The sequence below is a fragment of the Metarhizium robertsii genome (assembly GCF_000187425.2).
Source record: "Metarhizium robertsii ARSEF 23 chromosome Unknown MAA_Scf_3, whole genome shotgun sequence".
Taxonomy (NCBI): Eukaryota; Fungi; Ascomycota; class Sordariomycetes; order Hypocreales; family Clavicipitaceae; genus Metarhizium; species Metarhizium robertsii.
The window spans coordinates 3,238,889-3,264,456 of record NW_011942171.1 but is presented as its reverse complement, the minus strand read 5'-3'; the positions used below and the strand labels follow the sequence as shown (position 1 = coordinate 3,264,456).

General features: G+C 50.8%; 5 protein-coding genes across 5 annotated transcripts; 2 read left to right on the top strand and 3 right to left on the bottom strand.

Moving 5' to 3' along the window:
- Nucleotides 1–900: 900 nt before the first annotated feature.
- MAA_03449 (lipase regulator 1) lies at nucleotides 901–3,558 on the top strand (the record flags this gene model as incomplete). Its single annotated transcript, XM_007821447.2, has 2 exons — nucleotides 901–1,019; nucleotides 1,188–3,558. The coding sequence occupies 2 exons, from the start codon at nucleotides 901–903 to the stop codon at nucleotides 3,556–3,558; spliced, it is 2,490 nt and encodes an 829-aa protein (XP_007819638.2).
- Nucleotides 3,559–4,261: 703 nt separating this feature from the next.
- On the bottom strand, nucleotides 4,262–7,128 carry MAA_03450 (pre-mRNA-splicing factor 38B; the record flags this gene model as incomplete). Its single annotated transcript, XM_007821448.2, has 5 exons — nucleotides 4,262–6,111; nucleotides 6,173–6,467; nucleotides 6,531–6,847; nucleotides 6,916–7,025; nucleotides 7,088–7,128. 5 exons carry the CDS (start codon nucleotides 7,126–7,128, stop codon nucleotides 4,262–4,264), a joined length of 2,613 nt encoding a protein of 870 aa, XP_007819639.2.
- A 997-nt stretch (nucleotides 7,129–8,125) lies between these two features.
- Nucleotides 8,126–8,992, bottom strand: MAA_03451 (rab5-like GTPase; the record flags this gene model as incomplete). The annotated part of the gene is made up of 3 exons (XM_007821449.2): nucleotides 8,126–8,685; nucleotides 8,787–8,850; nucleotides 8,915–8,992. 3 exons carry the CDS (start codon nucleotides 8,990–8,992, stop codon nucleotides 8,126–8,128), a joined length of 702 nt encoding a protein of 233 aa, XP_007819640.2.
- Nucleotides 8,993–9,664: 672 nt separating this feature from the next.
- Nucleotides 9,665–11,704, top strand: MAA_03452 (ribosome biogenesis protein Kri1; the record flags this gene model as incomplete). The annotated part of the gene is made up of 2 exons (XM_007821450.1): nucleotides 9,665–9,842; nucleotides 9,930–11,704. 2 exons carry the CDS (start codon nucleotides 9,665–9,667, stop codon nucleotides 11,702–11,704), a joined length of 1,953 nt encoding a protein of 650 aa, XP_007819641.1.
- Nucleotides 11,705–12,519: 815 nt separating this feature from the next.
- Nucleotides 12,520–15,935, bottom strand: MAA_03453 (fungal specific transcription factor; the record flags this gene model as incomplete). Its single annotated transcript, XM_007821451.2, has 2 exons — nucleotides 12,520–14,734; nucleotides 14,809–15,935. 2 exons carry the CDS (start codon nucleotides 15,933–15,935, stop codon nucleotides 12,520–12,522), a joined length of 3,342 nt encoding a protein of 1,113 aa, XP_007819642.2.
- Nucleotides 15,936–25,568: the final 9,633 nt, after the last annotated feature.

The window sequence follows — 25,568 nt, the reverse complement described above, 5'->3', positions numbered from 1 at the left end:
TCGTACTTTTTGAGGCACCACCCGCGAACATAAGACTATGATATAAAGACTTTTATGGCATGAGAAATATTCTGACACATGTTTTTGACTGATATGAGAAGTCGTCTTGCATATTTCGTCAGGGTGTCATGACATGGTGCTTCTGCACCCAGGCAAGCGCCCAGTTTGCCCGTGTCAAAAGTCATGGCCCTCGGTTCTGTGCATAAACGTACGCTGGGCATAAGAGAGGCACATACATATATAAGTACCTACCCTAGGTACCTAAGTAGGTAGGTACTTACGGAGCATGGGACGGCAGGTACGTACCTGTACGCCAAATGCCCGGGTGAGTTTGTCGCTTGCGACGCAATCAGCAACCTCTGACTTGATGTGGCAGGCTGCACCTTCCTCAAAGCCATCACACCAGTTGTGGCCATGCGAGGCCAATCAAGAATTACGGCGGTGGGTGGTGGCCGGTGGGGAGCTTCAGCCGCCAAGTCTGTCAGTCCCGATGCTGAGCAGATTTGGAGAGAGCCGTTGAGCAGCAATCGGTACGACGCAAAGTTTATTGGCTTTCAGAATCCGACTATTCTGTGCTCTCTCGCCCCATACTCCGTACTTGGCATCCCATTTCCATCCTTTGGACAGTATATTTCATCGCGGCTTGCGCAGGCAGACAATACTCTGCTGAATAGACGTGCGGGCCCTTGCTATTTCATCATCCGCCCCGTCTTGGGAGTAGGGTTGGTTGGCCATGATGCACGCCGACCTGGCGCAAGGCGATAGATACCATTCTTCCGTATTGCTCTCCCTCTGCATGTCTCCTCTGCCTGTTTCCCGCGTCGCATCGCTGACTACCAAATCCGCTCTGCTTCATCACTCTCTCGCATGCAAATGAGCCTCGAACCTAACAAACCAGCTATGGGGGACCAGCAAAAGGATATTGCTCGCAGTACCAGCATTCCCGCCTCAAGTAGCAGCACTGTCGTCGGCGGCCATACTGGCGATGGGGAGGCAAAGGCGACGCAGAGGGTCAAGAGGTGGGCCCCGAAAGTGCGGACTGGGTGTCTGACTTGTCGGTTAGTTTGCCATTCTCCTATCGCGTCGTCGTATTGCACACCGGACGAGGGTGTGTCGTATATTCGTCTATCCTTGCTTGTACTCTTTTGACAACTGAGCGACAAGGCTGACTGTTGAGGACAATGCAGGGCTCGTCGCGTCAAATGCGACGAAGGGAAGCCAGAGTGCTACCGATGTGTATCGACGCGGAGGTCATGCCAAGGCTATCAAGAACTCAGCTCCAGGGCGAGCAAAAACAACACCCAAGGTGCAAGACGCCGGGCCCGACGTGGTGCAGGACCGTCGCGGCCGCGCGGTGACCAAGATGGACTCAGTAGTAGTACCACCAACGCCAGCACAGTCGAAGCTCCCTTCAGCTTCGACCGCAGTCTCTCTGCGTCCTCGTCGATGAACCAAGGGCTAGAACGAGAATCCTCTTCCGAAACACATTCCACGGACCAAAATCTGTCGGACCTCTTGGGCGGGCTGAAGGTCAACGAGCAAGGCGTCGCGCCGTACTTGCGACGCAAACCAGTCGGAGACGAGCCCTCGGCAGCTGATGACGACGAAGCTGGCGACAGCACAGATGATGAAGATGATGAATCCGAATATCTGAATCTAGTTCTGCCCATGACAAAACTTCCTGGTCACAAACTTCAAATCCCCCCTGCGCTCATGCCTGCAGACAGCACCGCACAGCGATATTTCAAGCTGTACTTCGACAATGTTCACCCGTATGTTCCAGTTCTGGATGAGGTGGCTTTCTATCGCCAGTGGAATGCCCGCCGGGCGTCTATTTCCCCCTTAATATTGGAAGTCGTGTTTGCTATTGGAAGTCGGCTAGGTGAAGATTCTCCAAGAGTTAGCAACCAGTGGCTGGCTCTGGCTTCAAAGCACGCGGATGACTTCATGGATGTTCCCAGATTGAGTACCCTCCAAGCCCTTCTCATTCTCATCAAAGCTCGGGAAGTGGCTCCCAAACGTGGTTACTTTTACCGCTCGTGGATGATGATTAGCCAGTGCGTGAGAATGGGGAAAGATCTCGGCTTGGACGAACACTATGAGAATCATCAAGCAGGGGAATCTGGCATGTGCGACTTGAGTCCTGCTGAGTGCCAACTTCATACACGGCTCTGGCAGGTCATTTTTGTCGTTGAAGCAATGATTGGGAATCCTCAAGGCCGGCACGATTTATGTGTGAACGTTGAATCCGTTAACTTCGACGAACCATCACCAAACTCGGCAAGGCCTAGAATTGGGGATGACTACCAGAGCGAGTATACCGTATCTAGAGCCTTTACCTACCTGGCTCGTCTTGTACGAAATGTCCGAAATTTGAATGGCATATATTTGAGACTGAGGAAGGGGAAGGACTGGGGCACTCAACCCGAGTATCTGGCATTTGAGCCAAGCATGACCTCATTTCTCTCGAGCCTTCCTGCCGATCTGTTGGTTGAATATCCCGGAGACAATACATCGCCCCCCTGGCTACCATCTGCATTTCTGGGCAATCTACATTCGTACTATCACCTCTCTATTATATTGTTCCACCGAGGGGTTTTAGGATTTCTTGATCCCGTGGTGAACAAGACCCTTTGGAAGCGGCACATAATGACCTGTTACGACTCAGCAAGATATCTCTGCCGACTCCAAGAGGCAGTTAGGAAGCAATTCGGCATGGTAGGACTGCAAAGTATGCAACGTGGTTACAGCTTCACTGTGTATTCGGGACTATCGTGCATAGTCCTCCATTTGGTGGCCATTGTCTCGCCAGACCCCGATTTGAACACTGGTGCTCGTGAGTATTTCGAGCGTTGCATGAGGTTGATGGAGGAAGTCATGCAGGCGTGGTGGATGCCAGACTTACAGAAGCAAATCGATGCGTTTAGAGAGGCATTCTCTGCCGATCTAAGCAAACCGTTTGTCCTCAGACCAGATTTTCCAAACATTCGTCCGCGGCGATCGCCGTCAGATCAGCCAGAGAAGCCATTTCCAAAAATAAAACCCGAGCCGGTCGACAGCGTGAGCTATCCATATGTCCAGGCAGCAACAGGTCAGCAGGCAGAATCGCCTCTGTTAGACATGCCGCAGCACGACCTTGCAACCAGCGCCTCCACGCATCTAGAACCCCAGAATCTACAAATACAATCATCACCAACGCACTCCAACTGGAATACAGACCGCCTTTTCCAAACGTGGAACACACTGTTTGGCCCACCGCCACAGCTAGAACCGTTTCCCGGCGCTGCTGTACCTCCACAAACTCCCTTACCTGCCATGGACAATTACACCTTTGCCAATGTTTCTTCTGGCCCTGCCAATGGTTTCCCTCTACCGGAAATGCAAGCCATGGGACCTTCCTCACAGTTGCCACATTTCGAAAATCCTCCTCAAGTCGGCTTGCAGCCAGAGGCGACGCAGCAGTACGCTGCCACTCCGATGCCGGGACTCTTCTCGCCCAGCATGTGGCAGAATTTGGCGGCGGCTATGTACGAAGACGGGCAGAAGCGCCATTTGTAGGAACACTGGAAGTGAATGTATTGGCTAAGGAAACGTGACCTGTTTTGTTGGGAAATTGACCATGTTCTTTGTAACGGGTGGGGAACTAGAATATTGGAATAACACGGAGACTGATACTGGGAGGAACGTTTTTGGCCAAGTATGTGTTGTAATTTTTTTTTTTTTCAGAAGGGACTCTTTCGTGCTGCGTTGTTTTCTACGGAGTAGAGGGGCCATAAAGGAAAATTCGGCGTCATGGACATGTGCCAATCTGAGGAATTCGACAGAAATTCGAGGAATGATAATAAAAAGCACTTGTTGATTCAATTCTACATTGTTGGCTACTCGATTGTCGCGTGACAAGCACTCAGATACTAGAGTGTCGTTTGAATCCCCGGCATGTGCCATTGTCACATCCACGTTCGACCACAGCACAGCACAGCTAGATATTTGACCAAGGTACACACTAAAGCCTACAGTCATCCCGACACATTCAAACGTCATTTGCTTATTGCGTAGCCATAGGGGCTGAACTGACATGTCTGACCTGCTTGTCTAGAATTCTTGGTTGCAGTGTAGCCCACATAAAATCCAGCACAGAACCATTTCCGAAACCGCAAACTCGCCAACCAGCACCTACTATTATACACATTTATTGTTTTCCCGCCGGTGCCTTCTCCCCCCTGCGCGGCCCCCGAAACTTGTAAAAAGTGGGTGAGAAATGCTAGCCCCAGCGTCCACCTTCCCGCTCGGCTTCCAGACGACGCATGCGTTCCTCTTCGTCGGTGCCGTCGCGGGCCTCGCTGCGGCGACTGACTTTCCGGCCCTTGCGACTTGTGCTTTCGTCGGTGCCGTCGTCACGGCTGCGTTTGGAGCCGGCTATGGTTGCGAGACCAGCCATCCTCTGAGCTTCCTTAAGCAAGCGCTCGCGGTTGCGGGCTTCGCGCTCAAGAGTATGAGGGTCAACGGGGGTGCCGGACTTGCTGCTCTTATCCCGACTGGTCTTCTCGTGGCTTCGTGGGTTCGGGCCACGGGAGGCAGAAGGTTGTTCGACGGGTGTTGATCGGCCGTCTGTTGAGCCCCTTCTACTGGTACTACCGTGCCTGTGATCTCTATCTCTGTCGCGATCGCGGTCCCGGTCACGGTCCCGATCACGATCCCTGTCCCTGTCCCTGTGTCGGTCTCTGTCTTTGCGATCCTTCTTATCTCTGTTGCGATCTCGGTCACGACGGCGTGTAGAGTCGTGATCCCGATCCCGATGGGATCGATGACGATCGTCATCACGACTCTTGGCCTTGTCCTTTTCCCTTTTGCTCTCATAGTCCCTGTCTCTGTGACTACGATGACTGCCCCTCTTAGAGTCGTCTGGGGAAACGGACCGGGATTTTTCACCATACTTGCTGTCTTTGGAATAATGCTGGTCATCGTCGTCGTCGTAGTGTTTTCTGCTACTGCGATGCTTCTTTCGGCGATGGGATTCATCGTAGCCATCCTCGTTGACAGACTCGGAGCGTTGTCGCCGGCGCCTGTGCGAGCCTTTGTGGCTTCGGCTTCGACTGCCGCTCCTGCTACGGCTCCTGGTGCTTCTTCCAGATCTGGAGCGTGAGCGGTCACGGCTGTGGGGCGGACTATCAACGTCATCTTTCTCACGTCTCTCGTAATCCTTGGACTGTTCCCTACTGTCGTGAGTATCATCAGGAGCAGCGTCTTGATCCTGTTCACGGTCATGGGATTCACTTTGGCTGCGAGATGTAGCTGCTGCGGGCCCAGTCGATGGTCGCGACATAGAGGGTGGCACTGGTTGCTGGGATTGGTTGCCAACTTGGAAACCTCTGGCTCGTAGGTGATGAAGACTAGTATTTGGTAGCCCTTGTCTCATAGCTTTGGGACCAGTTGGGGCATTGATAGGCACATCTGGAGCTGATAAGACTGAACGAATGGCCCCAGACTCGCCCTGGCGGGCCATATTGCTGCTTGCTTCAGCAGCCTGAGTGTCACGGGATGATGGCTCGTCAGATTGAGCCTGTGGAGCGCTGGCATTTTCGCCTTCTTGTGTTCCATGGTCTTCTCCCTGGGCGTTATCTTGCTTGGAGTCATTCTCTGGCACATTGGAACCGCCGGATTCGTCGTGTCCATGGGTCTCGACCAGACCCTGGCCCGGATGACTGTGACCACCATGTTGTGAGTACTGTCCGCTCTGATAGTTGGGCATGTTGTTGTACTGGTAGCCTCCTCGACCGTAGCCGCCGTAGTAGCCACGGCCACGGCCGCGACCGCGTCCGAAATTATTGCGGCGATAGTCATTGAAATGACCATAATTACCTTGATTGTAGCCTGTCTGGAATCCCGAGTTAAAATTCCCAAAATCACCATTGCCCATGCCAATAGCATTTTGATTGTAATTACTCTGGTCGTAATTCCACGACTGCGAACCGTTCCAGTTATTATTATTGGAGCCTTGTCCAAATCCTCCTCCAAACCCACCTCCCATGCCGTTCATGCCCATGCCTTGAAAACCACCGTTCATGTACATGTTCTGCATTGTCATCGGGTCCATACCCATTCCCGGCATGCCTGACGCAGAAGAGTTAGCAAGCTGACTATAAAGACAACAGGACGAAACGCAAAAACATACCCATCATTGGGAAGTTGCCCATTCCATTTTGCATGGCCATCATCATCTGCATCTGATTAAAGTCACCAGAGCCTGAGAACATCATGTTGGATATGCCGCCGTTCATCGATTCGGATCCGTAATTTTCGTCGTCGTTACCAGCTTGATCATCGACTTCCTCAGCCTCGTTCTCTCCTCGCGCCTCAGCTTCGTTTGCGGTTCGTGGCTCATGAACGCCGCCTTTTGCAGACGCACTGTCTACTACGCCTCCAAAGTCGGCCCGCGCTGCTAATTCATTATTGACAGATATATCCGCCTTGCAAAGTGTTAGTTGATTCCTTGGAAAGTAGCCGTATGTACATCTTTTGCTCAAACGTACCTGTTCGTTTTGCTGCGCTCTTTCTGGCACGACATCGTCTGTCGCATGTGTGCCCACTTCATCTTGAACACCACTATGGCGTTCCTTGATTTGCGGTACTGCAGAAGCGGAATGTTCGACCTTGCTACCAGGAGGCTGTGTCTCTTCGGCTGGCTCTGCGGTCGTGGTCTCTTTCGGCCGGCTAGCCTCCCGCTTCTTCTCGGCTGTACGCAAAAATACTTTGATAGTGGTTCTCAGGGACTTGTTGGGATTGCAGTCCTCGGCTGACAGAGGCGAGTGCTCGCAAACAGGGCAGGAGGGCAGGAGGTTTGATTGACCTGGTCTACTTGTTAGAGGACGGTGCGTTGCACAAGAGAATAGAAGCTGAGGACATTCGAAAACTAACATGTTTCGCATATGGCTTGCTCACAGCAAGGTAACCGAAAAGCGTTTACTGCAAGCTTGCTGCAGATTGCGCATCGCAACTTTATGGGAATGTCATCCGGCGACAGAGAGCTTCAAAACCCAGTTAGCTTCTGGTTATGAGTATTCCCATTCCAAAATATCCTTCATCATACCGTATGAGCTCAGCCTGAGCCTCAGAAATGGACGAGGCCATGTCGTCGACATCCAGGTTGAACAGTCCTACCGTGACTGCATCGGGGAAGGACCGAGATCGCAAATATAAACGTCCTCGCCGTGGTGATTGCGTAATTTAAAGAAGGATAATTGGTGCTGAAGAAGTGCTTTATATTTGACCACTTCGAGTTGGCGGTGGTCGCCGTGAAATGCAGCTTTTCAACTCATGAAAAGTTTGGATAAAAAAAAAAAAAAATACTCGACATCTGTTAGGAAAACGACTTGAAGTTTCTGCTTTGAATGAGGAGTTTGGCGCTCTTCTTTGAGAAAAAAGTGGGCCATCCTGTGAAATCAACAGCAACTCACGTGATCATCCGTTGGAAGAGGTTGACAGGGACCACATCTTCACAGCCGTTTTTGGGGCTGACAAGGCATGGGAATGGGCTGGGGGATAATCTGAGCGAGGATGTTTTTTTTCTGTTTATTTGAATGAGCTGGGGTTGACGTGAGCTCATGGTTTTTCTAGATGGTAGAGTTGGCTGTTGTCGCACTCCAGCCAGGTTGGTAGAGATGTACGGATGTACTCCGTACCACCACATGAAGATGAGTTTTTGATTTTTGTTAGAAAAGTCGATAAATGTTCAAAAACCTCAATTCGATTGAGAGGCCGCCAACAAAATACATGGAAACTCTTGCGGTTTCATAGTGATCATCTTGAAGATCATTCACTCCAACAACGTGGGCCCCGTTGATTGTCATAGTTTCAAATTTCCAGCGACTGTCTGTCTTTTTTGCCCTCCAGGCCGACGACGCTGTGATAGGAGCGACTATAGTCAAATATCTAGATAGACAACAAAGGTAGGATGAATAAACACAAGAATGATTCCCAGTACGTAAAAGTAAAAGAACAACGTTTGACTCCGAATTGCACGCCTTTGCATCAGACACCATCAATTAGCCAGCACAAAGCAGAATAATAGAACTCGAACAATTCCCTGCCTGCATACTTGACCCAATAGTCTCACAGCGCCCTATAACTAACAAGCGCATCCATCCTTTGCACCAGCATCCCTGGGACCACCCAAGTTGACTCTTTGCTCTTCGCCGGCTCGATTGGCAGTACCGGCGGCGCCGGGGCCTCTGGCTGACTTCAAGGACGTTTCGGGGATGGCATTGGCAATGGCGGTAAACACTTCCGTAACGTTGTGACCAGTCTTTGCGCTAGTCTCGAAGAACAACAGGCTTTCCTCCTCAGCGTATGCCTTGGCCTCTTCTGTTGAGACCTTGCGGGCGTCGCCTGACTCCTCACCATCTTCAGCAGTTTCATTTCCAGTCGCAGAGTCGCTAGCCAGATCTAGTTTGTTTCCGACAAGAGCGATGACGATCCCGGGCGATGCTTGCCGTTGCAGCTCGGCAACCCAGTGCTTGGCTTTGATGAGAGATGTAGGCTTGGTAAGATCGTAGACGACAAGGGCGGCTTGGGCATTTCGATAGTACATGGGCGCCAGAGAAGCGAAGCGCTCCTGGCCGGCGGTATCCCAGATTTCGAACTTGATGGTGCGAGAAGGAAGATTACATTTTTGTGTCAAGAACGCAGCTGTAGGGACGGACATGTGGTGTTAGCTGGCTAACTGTTGCTACAGGCGACTTGCAAATTATTGCGCATGCTACTGTTCCGTAGATGACGGATCAACTGACCTCCAATAGTGGGCTCCTTGTTCTCCTGGAAGTCGTTGTTGACGAATCGAAGGACCAACGAGGACTGAGGCGCGGCAATTAGCATAATGAAGCAAGGCAGGGTGGCGGCGTGACAAGATCAAGTCTACCTTTCCAACAGCAGCCTCGCCGAGAAGAACCAGCTTGACGCTGCTGCTCGGTTTCGGAGCATTCGCAGAATCGGCCATCGTTTTGCTGCTGGTCGAGACTGACTGCCTTCGTGGGTGTTGATTGCTGGATAGTTTGCAACGAATAGGTGTATGCAGCAGGCTAACTCTCAGGCGACCGAGGGGGTATGGCTGGCTGAAGGTAGTGGGAGAGAATCCAGCTGTGTTGGGGTGGGCGTTATGGCGTTGAAGGTCAGTTGCAAAGGCTGCAGTTGGACGCAGAGCGATGACGACGAGGTGTCGAGGTGTCGCGGATGCAGCGCCTCCAACACGCCAGGCAGATGATAGTACCACTGTACCAGAGAGGCCGAAAGAGCTTGCCTTGTCGCCTGCTTGCGTGCTTCCTACGTATTGCCCAGTAACCTTGAGATACATGCATCAGCCTCAGCACACGCCCTGGTAGTGTCTCTGGGGGCGCTGTTGAGCTTCTAGTGGACGCAACACCCTGTACACATAAGTACACCCTTGTGCGAGTACGGAGGTACTTGGCACCAACGCAGTTCTCAAGTGCTGCCGAAGCTGAACTCGGCGACTGTACCCGCAGCGGCAGAAAAATGTTCACCGCCAAAAATTCTAGACCTGGTGCGGACCCCATCAATGCTGCGTCGGCAAACTCTACATGCTAGTAGTACAATCATTCAGCCTACACAATTTGGGATAATCGACTGACCGGAATCTCCATAAAGCGCTATTATGGCCTTGGGAACAGAGGGCCCGTCCAATGGCCCGAAACCGCCGAAACGCAATCTCTTGGATGACAGCGATTCCGACTCTGATGGAGGCGCTCAGTTAGAAAAAAGCGACTTAAAGGTTAATGAAGAATATGCCCGTCGCTTCGAATATAACAAGAAGCGTGAAGAGAAGCACAAGCGTAAGTAAGCGGCCCTTGTATCCCTTGTATTTATATCTGTTCTATCCCACCTGCCTCAAGGCCATGCCTCAAGCTAACTTATCGAAGTGGAAGAGAAGTTCAAGAACAGTGGCAAGGGCCAGGATGATGATGACGACGAATCATCATCATCATCTAATGAAACCGAAGACGAAGATGGTTTCCTAGCCACCGAAGACTTGGACGCTCAGATCTCTGCCACTCTACATGCCATTCGAAACAAGGACCCGCGGTTGTATGACAAAAACTACAAGTTCATAGACCTTCCCGATGAGGACACGGTGGGGACCAAGGAAAAGAAAGAAAAGCCCGTGTTTCTTCGAGATTATCACCGAGAAAAGCTCCTACAAGGAGCTGCAGCTACCTCCGACGGCGAAGAGGACCCTGTTCCGCAAACCTACGCCGAGGAACAGGACGCCCTCAGGAAGAGTATTGTATCAGAGTTTAACACTGCTGGAGCAGTGGATGACTCTGATGACTCCGACTCCGATGGTTTTATGAAGAAGAAAGCACCCGCCGAAGTAGCAAAGACCGAAAATGGCGTCCACCCTGCGCGAGCGGCTGCCCTGAAAATTTCTGACCTGGACATAGTCAATGCTGATAAGGACCCTGAAACATACCTGTCCAACTTCTTGTCCGCCAGAGCCTGGATACCAGAGGAAGGAGGACGCTGGAAAGCTTTCGAATCAGATGAAGGGGAGGATGATGATCGAGCCGATGAGTTCGAACAGGCCTACAACATGCGATTCGAGAACCCAGAAAAGAGCAACGAAGTCCTCCAATCTTATGCACGTGATTTTGCTGCTGCGCGATCGGTCAGAAGAGAGGAAAAGACCGGCAGACAGCGTCAAAGAGAAATAGAGAAGCAGAAGAAGGAGGAGGAAAAGCGCCAGAGACGCGAAGACAAGGCCCGCTTGCGCAAGCTCAAGCTCGAAGAGACCGAGGAGAAACTCCGCAAGGTCAAGCAGGCAGCTGGTGCCGTTGGCAAGGAGTTAACGGAGCAGGAATGGATGAAGTTTCTTGACGAAGCATGGGAAAATGACAAGTGGGAGGAAGAAATGCAGAAGCGATTTGGCGACGACTATTACGCTATGGAAGATAACGCCACTGCAGCATCTGATGGCGGGGACGACGATATCGAGAAAAAGAAGAAGAAGAAGCACGTCGAGAAGCCCAAGTGGGACGACGACATTGACATCAAAGACCTCATCCCCGACTTTGAAGATGAGGACCAAGCCAAGCTCCGCATCAGTCTCAGCGACGAAGACGACGAAAACCAAGATTCCGATGGGCCTCCCTCTAAAAAGCGAAAAACATCAGAACACAAGCGCGCCCGCCTCGAATCCCAAAAGCAAGCCCGCAAAGAGCGTTTCAAGCTAGAAGCCCTCGTCGATTCCAAACTTGAACTCGACAACCACGAGCTCCTTAGCTCCAACTCCGGAATGACCTTTAGGTATCGCGAAACGTCCCCGCAATCATTCGGAATGACGGCTCGAGACATCCTCCTCGCCCCTTCGGACAAGGATCTGAACCAGTTTTTCGGCCTCAAGAAACTCGCGCCCTTTAGAGATCCTGAGAAGAAACATCGTGATAAGAAGCGTCTTGGTAAGAAGGCACGTCTCAGAGAGTGGCGAAGAGGTACATTTGGCAAGGAGTTTGAGAAGGAGGGGCCTACGTATGGGTTTGAAATGGTCATGGATGAGGAGGATGTCATAATGGATGGAGTACCTGGCAAGGCCGTTACGGGTGAGTCCGTACATGTGGTTGGGGATGTTGGCGCTAGAAAGAAGAAAAGAAAGAGATCCAAGGGTAAGAAGAAGGGAGGTGCCGTGGAAGCCGAGTAAGTGGTGTCTGTTGGGTATAATTTCAAAAAAGGGGCGGCTGAAAGGAAATGCGTATTAGTTCATCATGACACGGCATATAGATTGGCGTAATGATACCTCTTTGTACTAACAAGAAGCAGCCAGGTGATTTGCGTTTTCTTGAGGATAAAAAACAAAGCAAGGATTAACGTGTTCCCTATTCATTTACATGTAATTACATTATATTTGGTTTTCGGGTATATCGATCAGATGCAATGCACCCCCGCATTTTGGATATACACCACACCATGTCGCACCGGACGCCGCGTATTGTGAACCATGCATATACATAATACATTCCTGCTGCCCTTTTGTCAACCCTGGAAGTCTCTGATCCATCTATGCTCCGAGCGAAAGGCCCAATGACAATGATAATAAAATACAAATCGCTCCTCGTATTTCGCAACCAGCCCAGCCGAAAATGTGCATTCAAAGACGAATGTAAAAGAAGAAAGAAACTTCGAACGTGAACTCGATCCGAATCAGACCCATTTTTCGTGGATATACGCCGCTAATGCCTCCCTAGCTTTGTCATGGTGTTGCCAAAGCAATGATGATAGTCCCCATGTCAGACCTAAAAGTCGTCTATCTGTGCATCAAACACCGGCGATGATACACCCTCCTGCTGATCTTCAATATGCAGTTTCCCTCTTGTTGCTTCCGTGCCTGTTTCCATCTCACGCGGGAAAGGAAACATATCAAAGAAAGCCACATCAAGTGTGACAAATGAATAATATGCTCGACGGCTGGCTACACCAGTGATCGGTGATAATCAAACTGCAACAATGTAAGCAAGACTACAATGTGTGCCGTAAGCCATCCATTGCATTAGGCATCGTCATACCATTGGTTCCAAACATGGAGCCAAATAGATCCATGGCAGGGTTGCTTCCAGTCTCCCCTTGGCCAGAAGGATTCTGTACACTTTGCGACCCAGGCGGCTCCATGCCAGCAAAAGGCATAAACCATCCGGGGGGAAGGTCACTACCTGTAAATGCAATCAGCCCGGCAGCACCAATCTGGCCCTGGTTTTGAGGCTGTTGTGGGAGATCTTGCCCACTATCTATCTTCAGGGGACGTTGATCCGGATTTGGCATCTTGGCTTGACCCTTGGCATGCCAGTTTGGTGTGCTGCCATCCATCATACTCTGATTACCGGGAGATAATGTGTATCCATAAGAAACCTGCCCGTCTAGGTTCTGTGACATCTCGTTGGATTGCTGTCCCATACTGCACATCTGTAGTATATCCTGTGAGAAGTATGGAGACTGGCTGGAGCCTTGCCGAGGGAATGACGTGACTTGCACAGGGCTCATTGGAGACATTGTCGTGTAGGACTGCGCCTGGGTCTGAGACAGCCCAACGGAATTGAATGCCGCCGCACCAGATCCGCTCGTCTGGCCACCCAAGGATACTGGGGCTTGCGGTGAGGCGGACATCTGTGTCTGAATTCTCAGGGGACCTCCAGTATGTTGTCCTATACCTGATTCAACGGACTTATTGCTATCTTGCCGACTGATGAGAGCATCGCTGGTATTCTTTGACGGCTGCTTGCGCTTGATAGCAGGGCCCTGAGAAGCAGCTCTGCCCTCCGTACTGGATGGAGAAGCTAAACTAGTGAAGAAGTCTTCGACAGATTGCAGCTCTGGTTTCTGTTCCAATACAGCGTCTTCACCCTTGTCCCTTCTTCGCTGATATGTAGGTTCTGCAACATCGAACTCACTGACGCCGTGAGGATATCGGTTGAACCAGTCTGAATACTGTAAAATTGGCCATGATGTAGATCCTTGTGCACCAAGCCTCCCACATCGTGATGCCTCCAAGGCATTTCTGTACTGAGTTCGAATATTTTCCACCATCCAGTGGAACATGCCCCAGTATCGCATCGCTTTTCGTAGGAACTTGATGCTGATGCCGGCATTAACCTCAGCAGTCGCCTTGACTGCTGCATTGCCAGAGAATATTGCGAGAATGTGAATATTGGTGGCGGAGAAGGCACAGTAGCCTGCAAATGGAGCCGTCACATTGCACTTGGCATGTTCAGCATCCCGTAGTATCTCAGAGATCCGATTCGCAGCCACAACCGTCCTGGCACTGGCTTGTGCCAAAAATTCGGGGGGAGCGTCATTACCACCCGCGTTATTTGCCCAGGCAATAGGCGCCTTATGAAGGAATAGTATATTTTGCTGAATTGACAGATGCATTAGTAAAAACTGGCTGGCTGTTTTCTCAGTCGAGTGCAAGCTCAGGTTGTCTGTAGAATATTGCAGCGAATCGGGAAGCGTACGCTGCAGTTCGTCTACTTGTTGAACCAGACTCGTATAGTTTGACGTCTCGCTCCACAAGGGGTATGAATCCATCTCTTTCCCACCTTGGTGGAGATACGCAACGATACGACCCCAGATGGCTATAGCGCGAACTGTGTACGCCGCAACGCCCATGTGTTCCTTGGCCTGGACATTGTGCTCGCTACCTGGAGAATCAGAGAGGGGCGAGGAGCCATCGAGACACTCTGTTTGGGCCGGCATATCTAGCTGAAAATAACTTTCCTTAACAGGAAGTTGGATCTTGATAGACTCTTCCTTGATAAAGGTAGGTCGATCAGAGCCGGAAGAGTTAAAACGGTCCATCAAGAAGCATGCCCACATGATGCGTCGTCGAATTTCGCGGTCGATGAAGCTGAGAGGTGTCTTATTGCCCCGTCTGGATGGGTCGAATTCCAAGTCCTTGTGAAGCTGAAGAGCGAACGCCATGCGGATTGCTTGGCCGCCCAATGCCCAGCTACGCCCACCGTGACACGTTCCAAACTCGTGCAGGCCTAAGATGAGAAGACAAGTTAAGATAGTCGTATTCGGCCATTCATATCGCCTCGTACAGATGTCTCGGGCACATGATGCCCACTCCTCACCTCGTAGAAAAGGTCTTGCGTCGGGGCGAATATTGGATTGTGGCGCAAAACGTGCGGCTACAGCACAAACGGAAAGAATCAGTACGGGGGGGAGAGTATTGTTCCTGTCTCAGATGCGTTAGTATGCAAAATATCCTTCGATGGTGGAATACAGAGGCGATTCCAGGCAAAAACTAACTTCAACTTGCGCATATAACTTGGTTTGTGAAGCAGATGGTACGCTTGGCCATAGACATTGTCGAAAAACACTTCTGCAAGATGTTCTTGAACCTCTTTCGACGGAAGAGCATCAGTGCCTTCCTGAAACAACAAGTTCTCGTCAGACTCGCCGTCGTCTGGGGACGGGGACGCATCGTCGACCCCATCTCCTCTGGCCTTGACTCTGGGTGGTCCTTTTGCCCACGCTTCTAGATCAGCACCAAAGGCCTCATCGGCGCCACGCTTTTTAGATGCCGTTTTGCTTCCTTGATTCGTGCCAGGAATTGCTGGTTTGACAACTGCTCGAGTAACGGCACATACTGTGTCTTGATCTGGCTTGGGGATAATTTTGATAATTCGGTCTTCCATCCGCTTCAGCCGCTTATCCAACATGGCCATGTAGTCTGTCCGTGGTGCAGCTTTTCGGGTTGTGACTTTATACACACAGGGAATGCGTGATCTAAGGCAATGCTTGCAAGCCGGCTTTTCTCCAGAGCAACGAATTTTCTTGCGTCGACAAGCAATGCAAGCGAGAGGTAGTCTCTTGCGATCCTTGCCTGCCTTTGTTTTCAGCTCGCTCCAAGCTGGTGGATGTCCTGCTTTATCATCCTTGTTCTTGCCTCCAAGATCCGTGCCATCAGCCCGAAGGTTCCCTGGCAAGCCAAATTCATCGGTTCCAGCATCTTCAAACGAATTATCAGCTGGGGAATTTCGATCACGTATGACATCCTCTGTCATCTCCAAGCTAGCACTGCGGTCACTTGGCTCTGGACCAAAGGACGATCCGGGCAAGCCTGGCAGGGTAGCTAGTGAGTGTCCGACGGGAGTTCCAGCACTGCTAAGTCCATGAATATGGGGAAAATCTGGGTTCGGGGGGTTGCCAAAGCCAGCTTCCGGCATACCCATCATGGGGTCCTGGTCCGATAAGCCGCCGAAGGGAAAGGAAAAGTCAGGAAACGGAGAGCCGTCCATGATAACAGGCGAATTGCCATTTAAGGCTCCGGCGCTCTGGTTGTGATATATGCGGTGCGACGCGGCAGGGTCAAGAAGCGCTTGCTGAACATGCTGACCATGGTGTGAGTTGATGCGAGGCTGGCTGCCAGACATGATTTCGCAGGCGCCTTGATCAGGATACCGCTGAGCGGCTCCGATATAGCTATTGCCGGGCCGTGGCCAACCTAAGCTGTTTGCCAACAAGACAATTTCTCTTGTAGTTGAGGCCGAAACAATCGTACATGGGATGCCGATAAGACTCCTTCCACCTCTGCTATGTTGCAGATCCAAATGTCATTGGCCTGAGCCAGGAGCCCAGGAGGAGTACAATGCTGGTGTAGCCAGACGTCGGCGCCCACGACCTCGGCCGGGACAATAAATTAACATACAAGGTGTAACCAGAGAGGACCGGTGGACGAGATGACGATCCAGAAGAAGGAAGTTGAAGGTAAGTAAAAGAGAGAACTGACTGCTCGCACTGACGGTCGACAAGTTTTCGGGGCGGAAGTACCAGTTTAAGTTTAAAGAATGGAGGGGACCGACCAGGACCGACCAGGACCAGACCGGTAGAAGAGCAAGCCACCGCTAGTATTCTGCAAATGGGACACCCCGACAGCCACGGAGACTGGAGACTGGAGACTGGCGTTTGGACGGAGCCGAGTATTGTATTGTATAGGCCCAAGTGTCCAGGTGCAGCTCTCTGCGGCCTGGCGGAGGAGCCACGACCAGCACATTGGCAAGACGAAGTGACCAGCCCGGAGCAGCAGGACTCGGTAGGGCTCAAGTCTTGACGGCGGCCCAGTCAAGTCTTGACAAAAGCCATGGTCTGCCTGTCATAAGGCCAACGGTGCAAGTTTGCAAGGGTGTCATGGAGAGACATATCCTGGTTCTTCTGGGGGATCCGGCTAGACCTGTTTTGGTGTAGCGGGCGGTTGAAGTGGGTCGCTTCCCAAGCTGCTGGGGTCTCATGCAACCGCCATGGAGGTTGGCACAGGCGGGTGAGTGGCCGGTGGTCAACCCGCTTGAACCGGTCCAGGACGACCTCGGGCCTCACATGGATGGCACTGCGAGAGTGGGGAGCGAATGGCGCGGCCTAGTTGAAGGCGTGCTCCTCCTGCCCGCATGGCCCTGTGCGCGTTGGCTTGATCAAGCATGCCAGAGACCAGGATAAGTCTGCACTGGGTGGCGACGCCTACCTACTGAGTAGTACTTAGATATCCGGGCGGCGATGCCTGGTTGCCGGCGTTGTGTACAATGCCACTGCGCAGTACTCTGGAGCTCCGTGCCATGGTCAAAATAGCCACATATCTGCTGCTTCGAACCATGTGTAAAATACCCAAATTTCTCCCAAGTTTCCGCATCATCACCGCGCTCGTTGTCGTGAACTGTGAGTCCCTTATCCTGGTAAGCCCTTCGTGCCTTCTGGGGTTTACAATAGGGCCCCGTACCTCTGCTTACATCGAACCGCAATTCGGGGTTCTTTGGCCCTGCGGATACCTTGCGATGAGCTGCGATTGATATGGGGCGTCGCTACCCGCCGAGGTAGGTACCTAGGTAGTTGGTACATACATGGTGTTGCGGGAACTGATTGAAGCGCCTGATTAGAGGCACTTGCAATGCTATGCCGGTGCAAGAGACTTTATATGAAAGCACATCTGTTGTTCTGCTCAAGGTCGTCATCCCCTGCGGCGATAACGTCGAGGCATTGACTTGGGACCGACGTATCCATGCAGACGGCCAACGCAAAAATCAATCTGTGTCGGAGGGCGTTCGGCCTGACAAGACAACCATATATGCCTGGTAGTACTGAAATTTCCTGATTTGAATCTTCGTCCTCGTCTGCCGTGACCACCACGAGAAAGACTGAATAATCGATCAGGCTGAATGTTGAGGGCAGAGCATACATGTATAAATATACTACATCAACTCAACGAGGTCGAAGAATCGAATGGCATAAGCATGTCTGAGTGGGCCCGTTAGTGTTTGTTCACAACATCTTAGTCCCAGTTGGTAATGTTGTATCCAGCATACTGACTGTCCTAGTGCCCGTAAAGATGATTGGAAGCGCCTCAAATACTATGGAGCTACTCTTCCCAAAGCCTAAACTAAAGAGCCTCATGTGCCCGATATTTCTGTTCCTGGACATCCGAGCCTTGCCTTGGTCAGTTGCATCTCGGAGACGGCTACAACCGGATCACTTGGGAACATGGGGAAAGTCGATGTTACTCGATTTGGCAGAGAATTTGATAAATAGAAGTAAATATTCTCTTCCCATCTCAGGTGGCGTTGAAGAGGAGAAACCAGAATGATCTCATGATTCATTTGACACGCCGAGGGAAGGAGCTACCAACATGCACCCACCTACTACGTGAGTACCTAAGGTACTTGCATTAAGGCACCCGAGGCAGCTATACAACTTGAGCCTTGGGGCTGGAGTTTTTGCCTACTTCTCAAATTCGAGTTTCAAAGTCCATCTTCAATCATTATGCCACCAGGAATACGATTGTCATGGCCATATGCGCAGCCATCCCGTTTTCTGCGTAAATCAAACCCATTACTTCGTCGTATAATCCATACAGGGAAGAAACCGTTGGCTAATGATTGAAGCAAGCAAGACCCAGCGTATCGAAACATTGAGAATCATCAAGCTCCATCTTCTACGTCATTTCATACCTGAGTCGCTACCGACTGGGCTCTAGCAGCATACGTGGCACTTTCAATAATCTCGCGCTGGCAATTGGCAATGAATAAAGACGTTGGCCAGGAGCGGTAACGAGTGAGTGGGACATAAATGCCATTCCCATGGCTGCACGGATGCTAACGTTTTATGACGGGACAGACTTGCTGCTGTACCAGATTGTTAACCCCTGGGCCACTTTGTGGAAGGGTACTCTGCCTTGACAAATGACAACTTGTACGGAGAAGTTTGGCATGAGACACTCCAGCGAGTTCACACCCTCAAGACGGCCTCACGTGGTGTGTATTTTCCTTTGGAGCCGTGATTTGCATGAGGGTTTTCCTTCCTGCAGTGCTCTATCCAAGACAGATCCACATCAGTGTGAAGCAGAGATGAAAGTACCCCGTACTTGGTAGACGAAAGATTTTGAGAAACAATGAAAAGCTCTCAATGGAGCCGGGGTGTTTGGTGGTCGAGAACCCAGCTGACCCGCTCTAGTGGCCGCGGAGGTCGTAATTAACCGTTGTTCTGCGCCTAGCAAACCTCCCAAGGCCATGAGGATCCTTGTTTAATGGAAGGCGACGCTAGCAACCAAGTCCAACAGTCGAGTTCTTTGCAATATAGCGTTGGTCAGGTCCGGCAGACATAAACTCAATATTATACCACTTCCAACATGGCCTACTAGTCAGAGTGTGCGTTCCGACAGGGAGTTGGTGCCTCCTTCAGAGCTGTTGGTATCCAAGGTACGGTGTTCCTGTGCAACCATTCACCGTTTCATACAAGCTAATGCATTGCCTCACCCCAAGTGAGGGTGTTGTACAATCATACAGGATATAGCGAAGTGCAAGAAACGCTCAAGTCACTTTTTTTTGAGCGTACTCGGACAAAGATGTCTTATCAAAGCTAAGTGACATTGTAAACCCCGCAGCCCTACGAAGTCCATGTTTAGAATTGCATGTTTGCTGAAGATAACGCGAGGAAAATTCGGTTTCCATGCTGGTTGAACGCCGCCAAGAACGATACCAGTCGGGTGCTTCTGACAACAGGCAAGCTGTTGATAAGCCCCAGTGATTGCTTACAATCAGTTGTGCTTGACGCACAGCTGTCACACCAACCTCAATTCACTCTTCAAGCAAGCCTCTCAACATCGCCGATGAGAACTTGGACCATTTCAGCATAGCGAGGCAGCCCCATCCTGGCTAGCTTTGGTGCCAATTGCGCGCCAGCCTTGGCCAAACCGAAACACCTCGAAAACGATGTGACCCTGCCCATCCTAAGAAAGCTAGCTCAACCCAAAGGATGTGCATCATGCTACGAAAATGGTAATGGGACAAAGCGGCGGGCGTGCTATGGGGATGGAGGCTTCGCCAGCTCTGAGGGAAAGCATTGAGTCCAGCATTGTGTAAGGCTGTCGTATGCATGCTGAAATCTGGAACTAATCGCACCAAGTGGCCTCGCATCATTTCAATCGCTGCCATATTGCATAAGCCGGGTGGCAATAGACGCTTCAAGTTCTTATGCCTAAAGAAGCTTCTGATTCGGGTCACTAAAGATCAGATTGACTGTCGATTGCACACCCATTACTCAACAAGATCACGCAAAAGATAACGCTCTAGAATCAATCACCACTCTCAAAGTCACGCACGTAGGTGTCTACAATGACTAGGATTGACGAATAATACCGCGGAATGTAATACGGAGTTCACAATGACGAATTCACATCGCAGACCGTGAGGCGGCAAAGGAAGATTGCCACAGCAAGCCTAATTATTTCCATACATCTTGTTTACTAACCCGCATCTTGACAAGCAGGCACTTGAATCTGGTGTAAGCTACTCTTGGAATTTGTCTTTCGGCTTCGACAACACGGACTTCCGTTGGGTTATTAATAAGAGAGTGCAGAAGCCAAGTCTTAGACCCGCAGAGTCAACACCGTGGCCGAGTCACATCAAGATAGTTACCGGGGGCCATGGCTGGAGCTACCCTGTTCAATACAGATTGTTGTATGTACTACTACTAGTATATGCATGCATGTCTATTGAACACACTCTTCTGCGCTGCCCTCTTATCCACATGGTACAAAACAACACAATGATATGCAGCGGCAATGCCCTGCACAGATGGGCTTGGGGGACTTCTGTGTGAGTTCTGGTCAACATGAAAAGGCCACACCCTTTTTTCCCATATCTTTCCCTAGATAGGCTGGGTTGGACAAGACATTAAGTTCATACGCGAGTCAGCCCGGAGTTCCATCAGGAATGCGTTTCAAGACAGCATGTTGTGGTCTGCGTTTGTCATCATCAGCTGCAACCACGTGGTCGAAACTCCCCAGAAGCAGCGATGATCCCAATTACAGCGACATAGGATACAGACTTGCAGGTTGTCCGGAGCAGATACACGCAACCATGTGCAATTTAGTTAAAGGATTGCGCCGATTTTTATCATCTCTATGCTCTTGCTGGACTTCGTACAATACTACTACACTACGGAGTATTTAGAATGTACAGAGCACTGAGGTGAAGGAGAGTTGAGTGGTGGCTCTTTACGGAGCACGTCCACTATGATAGGATAGTGTCACAGACGGGCCAGAGCAGGGATGAGACTTGCGGCACTTGATCTCCACAAGCGAAAGTCAATTTTGCCTGTCGCCCGGCATAAGAGAGTAGTAGTACGGAGTACTAGTACTACATACATATTACCAGTTGACCTGTCACGGCGAGGGTTCGAATATACATCTCCCCCTATCCGTATGTAACGTACATTATGGTACACGGACTAACGGACTGCTAGTACCGCACCCGGTTATATTTAGCACAGTGGAAAAACCAACCAAAGATATTGTACATGCGTCCGTCCTGCGTGTTTGGTAGCGAGGATGCTACCTTGGAGTGTGATTCCGCGATATCTTGGGCAGTCGGGCAGGATTCGAATAGCACCCCGGGGGTTCGAGAGTGCGACACAGAGGTCAAATTAGGGCATTGTCTTATGTCTGTCTTGGAAGGCCTCCGAGTTCTGGATTGCAGCATGTTGTGGCTCATAGCATATTAGACAATGCAGGCTGCGGTTCCTCGCGTACGGAGCCGAACACGTATGGAGACCCCCGGATTGCGCCAGGAAAAAAATTGGTCTTATTCACTAACGTGTAATTAGTTTGGCCGCTTTGACCCTGAGCATTCCCCGGTTGCAATGCCATGCAATGCGATGTACAATAATGGCGTAGTTTGCCAATCTCTTCGATCACGGTGTACGTACTCCATAATTACATGTAACTGGACAACTAAGTGCTTGCCCTGGTTTCTTAGCCAGACTCTCTGGTTTCTGTCCAACAAACACAAGGCCGATCCGTCTTCCATGCACCAGACTCGTGCGCACCAATCGTACTGGCATATCAGTTCCAGCCGGCCCTCCCTGAGATATTGCCCCAAATGAGGCCGGCTGTGCGTACATACAATGCAGGCAGCGTCACTCTGTCCAACGGGATCTCCCATTCTGACATGTCACCCATCATTTGCCATGGAGCAACCTGGGTATCCACAAGGGCATTCACCTGGACAATGAACGAAAACGAATCGCAATTTACGATAATAGAAAGAGTCTCGTTTTCATATCCGTCAAACATTTGGAACCACTGCAAAGAAAAGCAACAACCTCCCAATCGAGAACTTGGCGAAATGATCAGAGCGTTATGCGTTGCCTGCGCCACAAGTCATGCAAGTTACAGAATCGTGCTGAGGCTGGCCGGCACCAACGTCGCGGCTCCGTCACAGATGACTCGTCGAATTCAATTGGGAAACGAAACGGTCGTGCGAGAATGCGTTGTTGGCAACGACTCGTTTGCCAGTCAGGCGTGCACCGAGGTAGTATAGGGACAAATCATTGCACAAGGTTTCAAGCACAGCCTCAGCCCTGTCGACGAGTGACGGGACTGGCAAAATTTACAATTTTTTTGTCCGACATCGCTCTCGGCTTCACTTACTTTCTGTCTCAAACACCGGGCTTCCACTCCCTGGTCAATAGTACTAGCCAGCTACGGGACGATCTAGCAACTCCTTTACTGCATCGTGGCAAAAGACAGGGCTCCCCCTGGCAGTAGACGAAATAAGTCCTCTGAAACTTCAGACCAGGTACGGATGGAGTAGAGATAGGTGGCTTCTACGATGTATCCTGTCTTGGGTTCGACCCGAAACTCGCACCTGTGCCAAACAGTCACTTGGAAAGATATCAACGCACACTCCATACAAGTTCTCACGTTGCAAAAGTATAGAAAGTATCGCATTTATAATGGGAGGATTCAACACGTCCCCGCCTCCTGATTGGCCAGAAACAGGAAATCAATCTTGTCTATATAAAGAAGGAAGCCGACCAGTTCAAACCCTTCAGGTACATTCGGCAAACCTACCTACCCAAGAGCAGAAGTTTTGGTGTTTGGTGAACTAATATGGTGGTTTGAGTTTTCTTTGACTCCAGCTGCAGTCTGGTTCTTGACTTGGTTTCCGAGAGTCAGGACCGCACTTGACGGTTATCAACTTGAACCATAACTGCTTGGTCTTTTAGTCGTAATGAGTACCCTCTCCAAGGCAGTTCCCGTTACTATGAGGCAGATCAGAGTGACAAATCCAATACACCAGAATCAGGGACTGTTGATATCGCAACCTACTCCGTATACTGATTGGAATTGGAGAATTACCCCTTTGATTCGATGACCACCCGGTAATGGCTTTTGATTAGGAGAAGGGGCCCTCATGGGCATTCCCTCGGCGGCAAGGGGGAGCATAAACAACAAAGAGAATTCAAATTTTCCTTTTTTCTAATTTCCTTCCGAGGATGACGAAAGTGGACAGCGATAAGATTGCGAGACGAGGCAAGTTGAGTAATATCTCTGCATGCCGAGGCCTCAACCAAGATTATATACAAAGATGTGCACCATCACGTCGCGGCTTGAAAGGACCGCAGTTCAATGGACAACAGTTGGATAACCGCCATAGAATAGACGGCAACTACAGAGTACAGTAGGATAGTATGATGGCAACGGCGGAAACAGGTCAACATCTTGTCTCACCTGTTGTTCTCTCCTCTTATAACTAATTCCACCCCTAGGCTCCAGCAATTCCCTCGGCAACTCAGCGTGTCTTCAAGTTGCCTGCACTGTGATTTTTGCAAAGATGTATCACATCTCAAGTTTTGGCTTGGAGAAAGACCAACAGACGGTAGTCCAGTCCGCCCTGTCACTGGGCCAAGAAAACCGTTGGAAAAGAAAACGAGAAAAGAAAACGACGCAGATTACAGAGCCCTCTCGCCGCCGTCAGCGATAAATCCCAACACGTCGCTGAGCCTCGTCGCACATCGGCGCGTCAAGCACATACATATGTATGTACACATGCATACATACATGCACGAGGGAGCAAGCTGCAGCGTGTTCAGAAGGAAAAGGGAAAAAAAAAGGCGCAGACAAGAACATTGTTCCCGTCTGGCTGTTGGCAAGGTTCGCCCTCCCGGTGCTCTGGTTCAACGGCTTTCGGGGACTCCATCTCGCGCCTCGAACCAAATCAAGGACCAGGACCAGGTGTCTAGCTTGCCTGCTAACTAGTACTACTACTCTGTAGAGCTAGGTAAATTCATTGCAACTACATCCCAGCCCTGTAATAGTAACTAACTATGTATTGATGACTCCAGTACCCCGCCGCGGGTTGCGCATGGGGGATTGGGAAATCAACAACGGCCCGTTCGAACATCGCGGCGTTGCGCCTAGACTCTCTCTCTCTCTCTTTCTCTCTCACTCACCTTGACGCAAATCTTCGCTTCATCTGCCAACTTTCAAGCAATAGCCAGGTCGAGCCAGTCCGGTCCTAATTGCAGTCGCTGCCTTCGCCCACTCGCTATACAACCCTCCTCTTTTTTTTTTGCTCGTCCGGCATTGATGGGACCCGCCGCTTCGTCAAGCTGTCCAGCAGGGAGTTGGCCGAACTAAGACATTTCCACATTGTCGTCACACCATCATGGTGCGCCATAGGACTAGGCCATCCGCCGACATTTAAAGCTGGGAAACTAATTCCAGCGTGGACAGCAGAATTCCTTCCCTGGGCCTGGCTCTGGAGGGGGAAGCAAGGGGAGCCAAGTCCTTGATACCCTCTCCAATCCCCAACTCCACGTACGAGATGACGAGTTGTACTACGGAGTACTAACTAGTAGTTGCTGCTATTCGGGTTTATAAAAATAAAGAAAAAACCCCAGAGGCCATGTCATGGCCCTATTGCCGGGGAAGCATTCTGATCCAGGGCCCCCCCAGAAGTGACGCCATTTAAACTTCAAACATGCTGCGCTCCGGACTCCGGGCTCATCTTTGCTCGCCCGTGTGCTTCATGCCATGTTGTTGTCCATCCTTCTCCGTGCCCTCCGCTCCTCATCGCAAGACAGGGCAGCAACCACCATGGGCCATTGTACGTGCACATGTAACTTCGCCATCAATGCATTTCCCCAAACTCGGACCCCCCGTTGCTGTCGATGCGTCATGTTATCCAAACGGGCACGCATTATACACGCAGCACACAACACCAGTCGCCAGCTCTTTCAAGGCAATTGGCGCGTTTCACAACAGGGCCGCCAATGCATTTCTTGTAGTTGTGCATACTCTAGGTCCTATCACAAGTTTCCAACGGCCCAGCAAAGAGGCCCCTTCGCCAAAGAATGGGATCCGCCACGGCGTCTATTGCCAAGTATCGCGAGTTGGTTGGTGGTGGGCGCGGGTGGCACAATGTCAAGGGACATTGAAATTTCACACAGCCCATCTCCGCGGAAGCCCTTGGACGGCACGAAGCGCGACACAATCTAAAACCTTGACATGGTGCGTTTGACTCGGCGGTACTGGCCATCAAGGCACTTTCATTACGGTCATCCCGAGCCTACAAGACTACCTACCTATGTTACTTGCTGATCAATCCACATTTTGCCACAACTCGTGTGCATGCTGTAGTCATCATCATCATCATCATCATGATGGCAACAAAGGCGATCCCTGCATGTCGTCGAGGCGCACTGGTGGCCTTTTACATGTCCGATACATACATACGTAC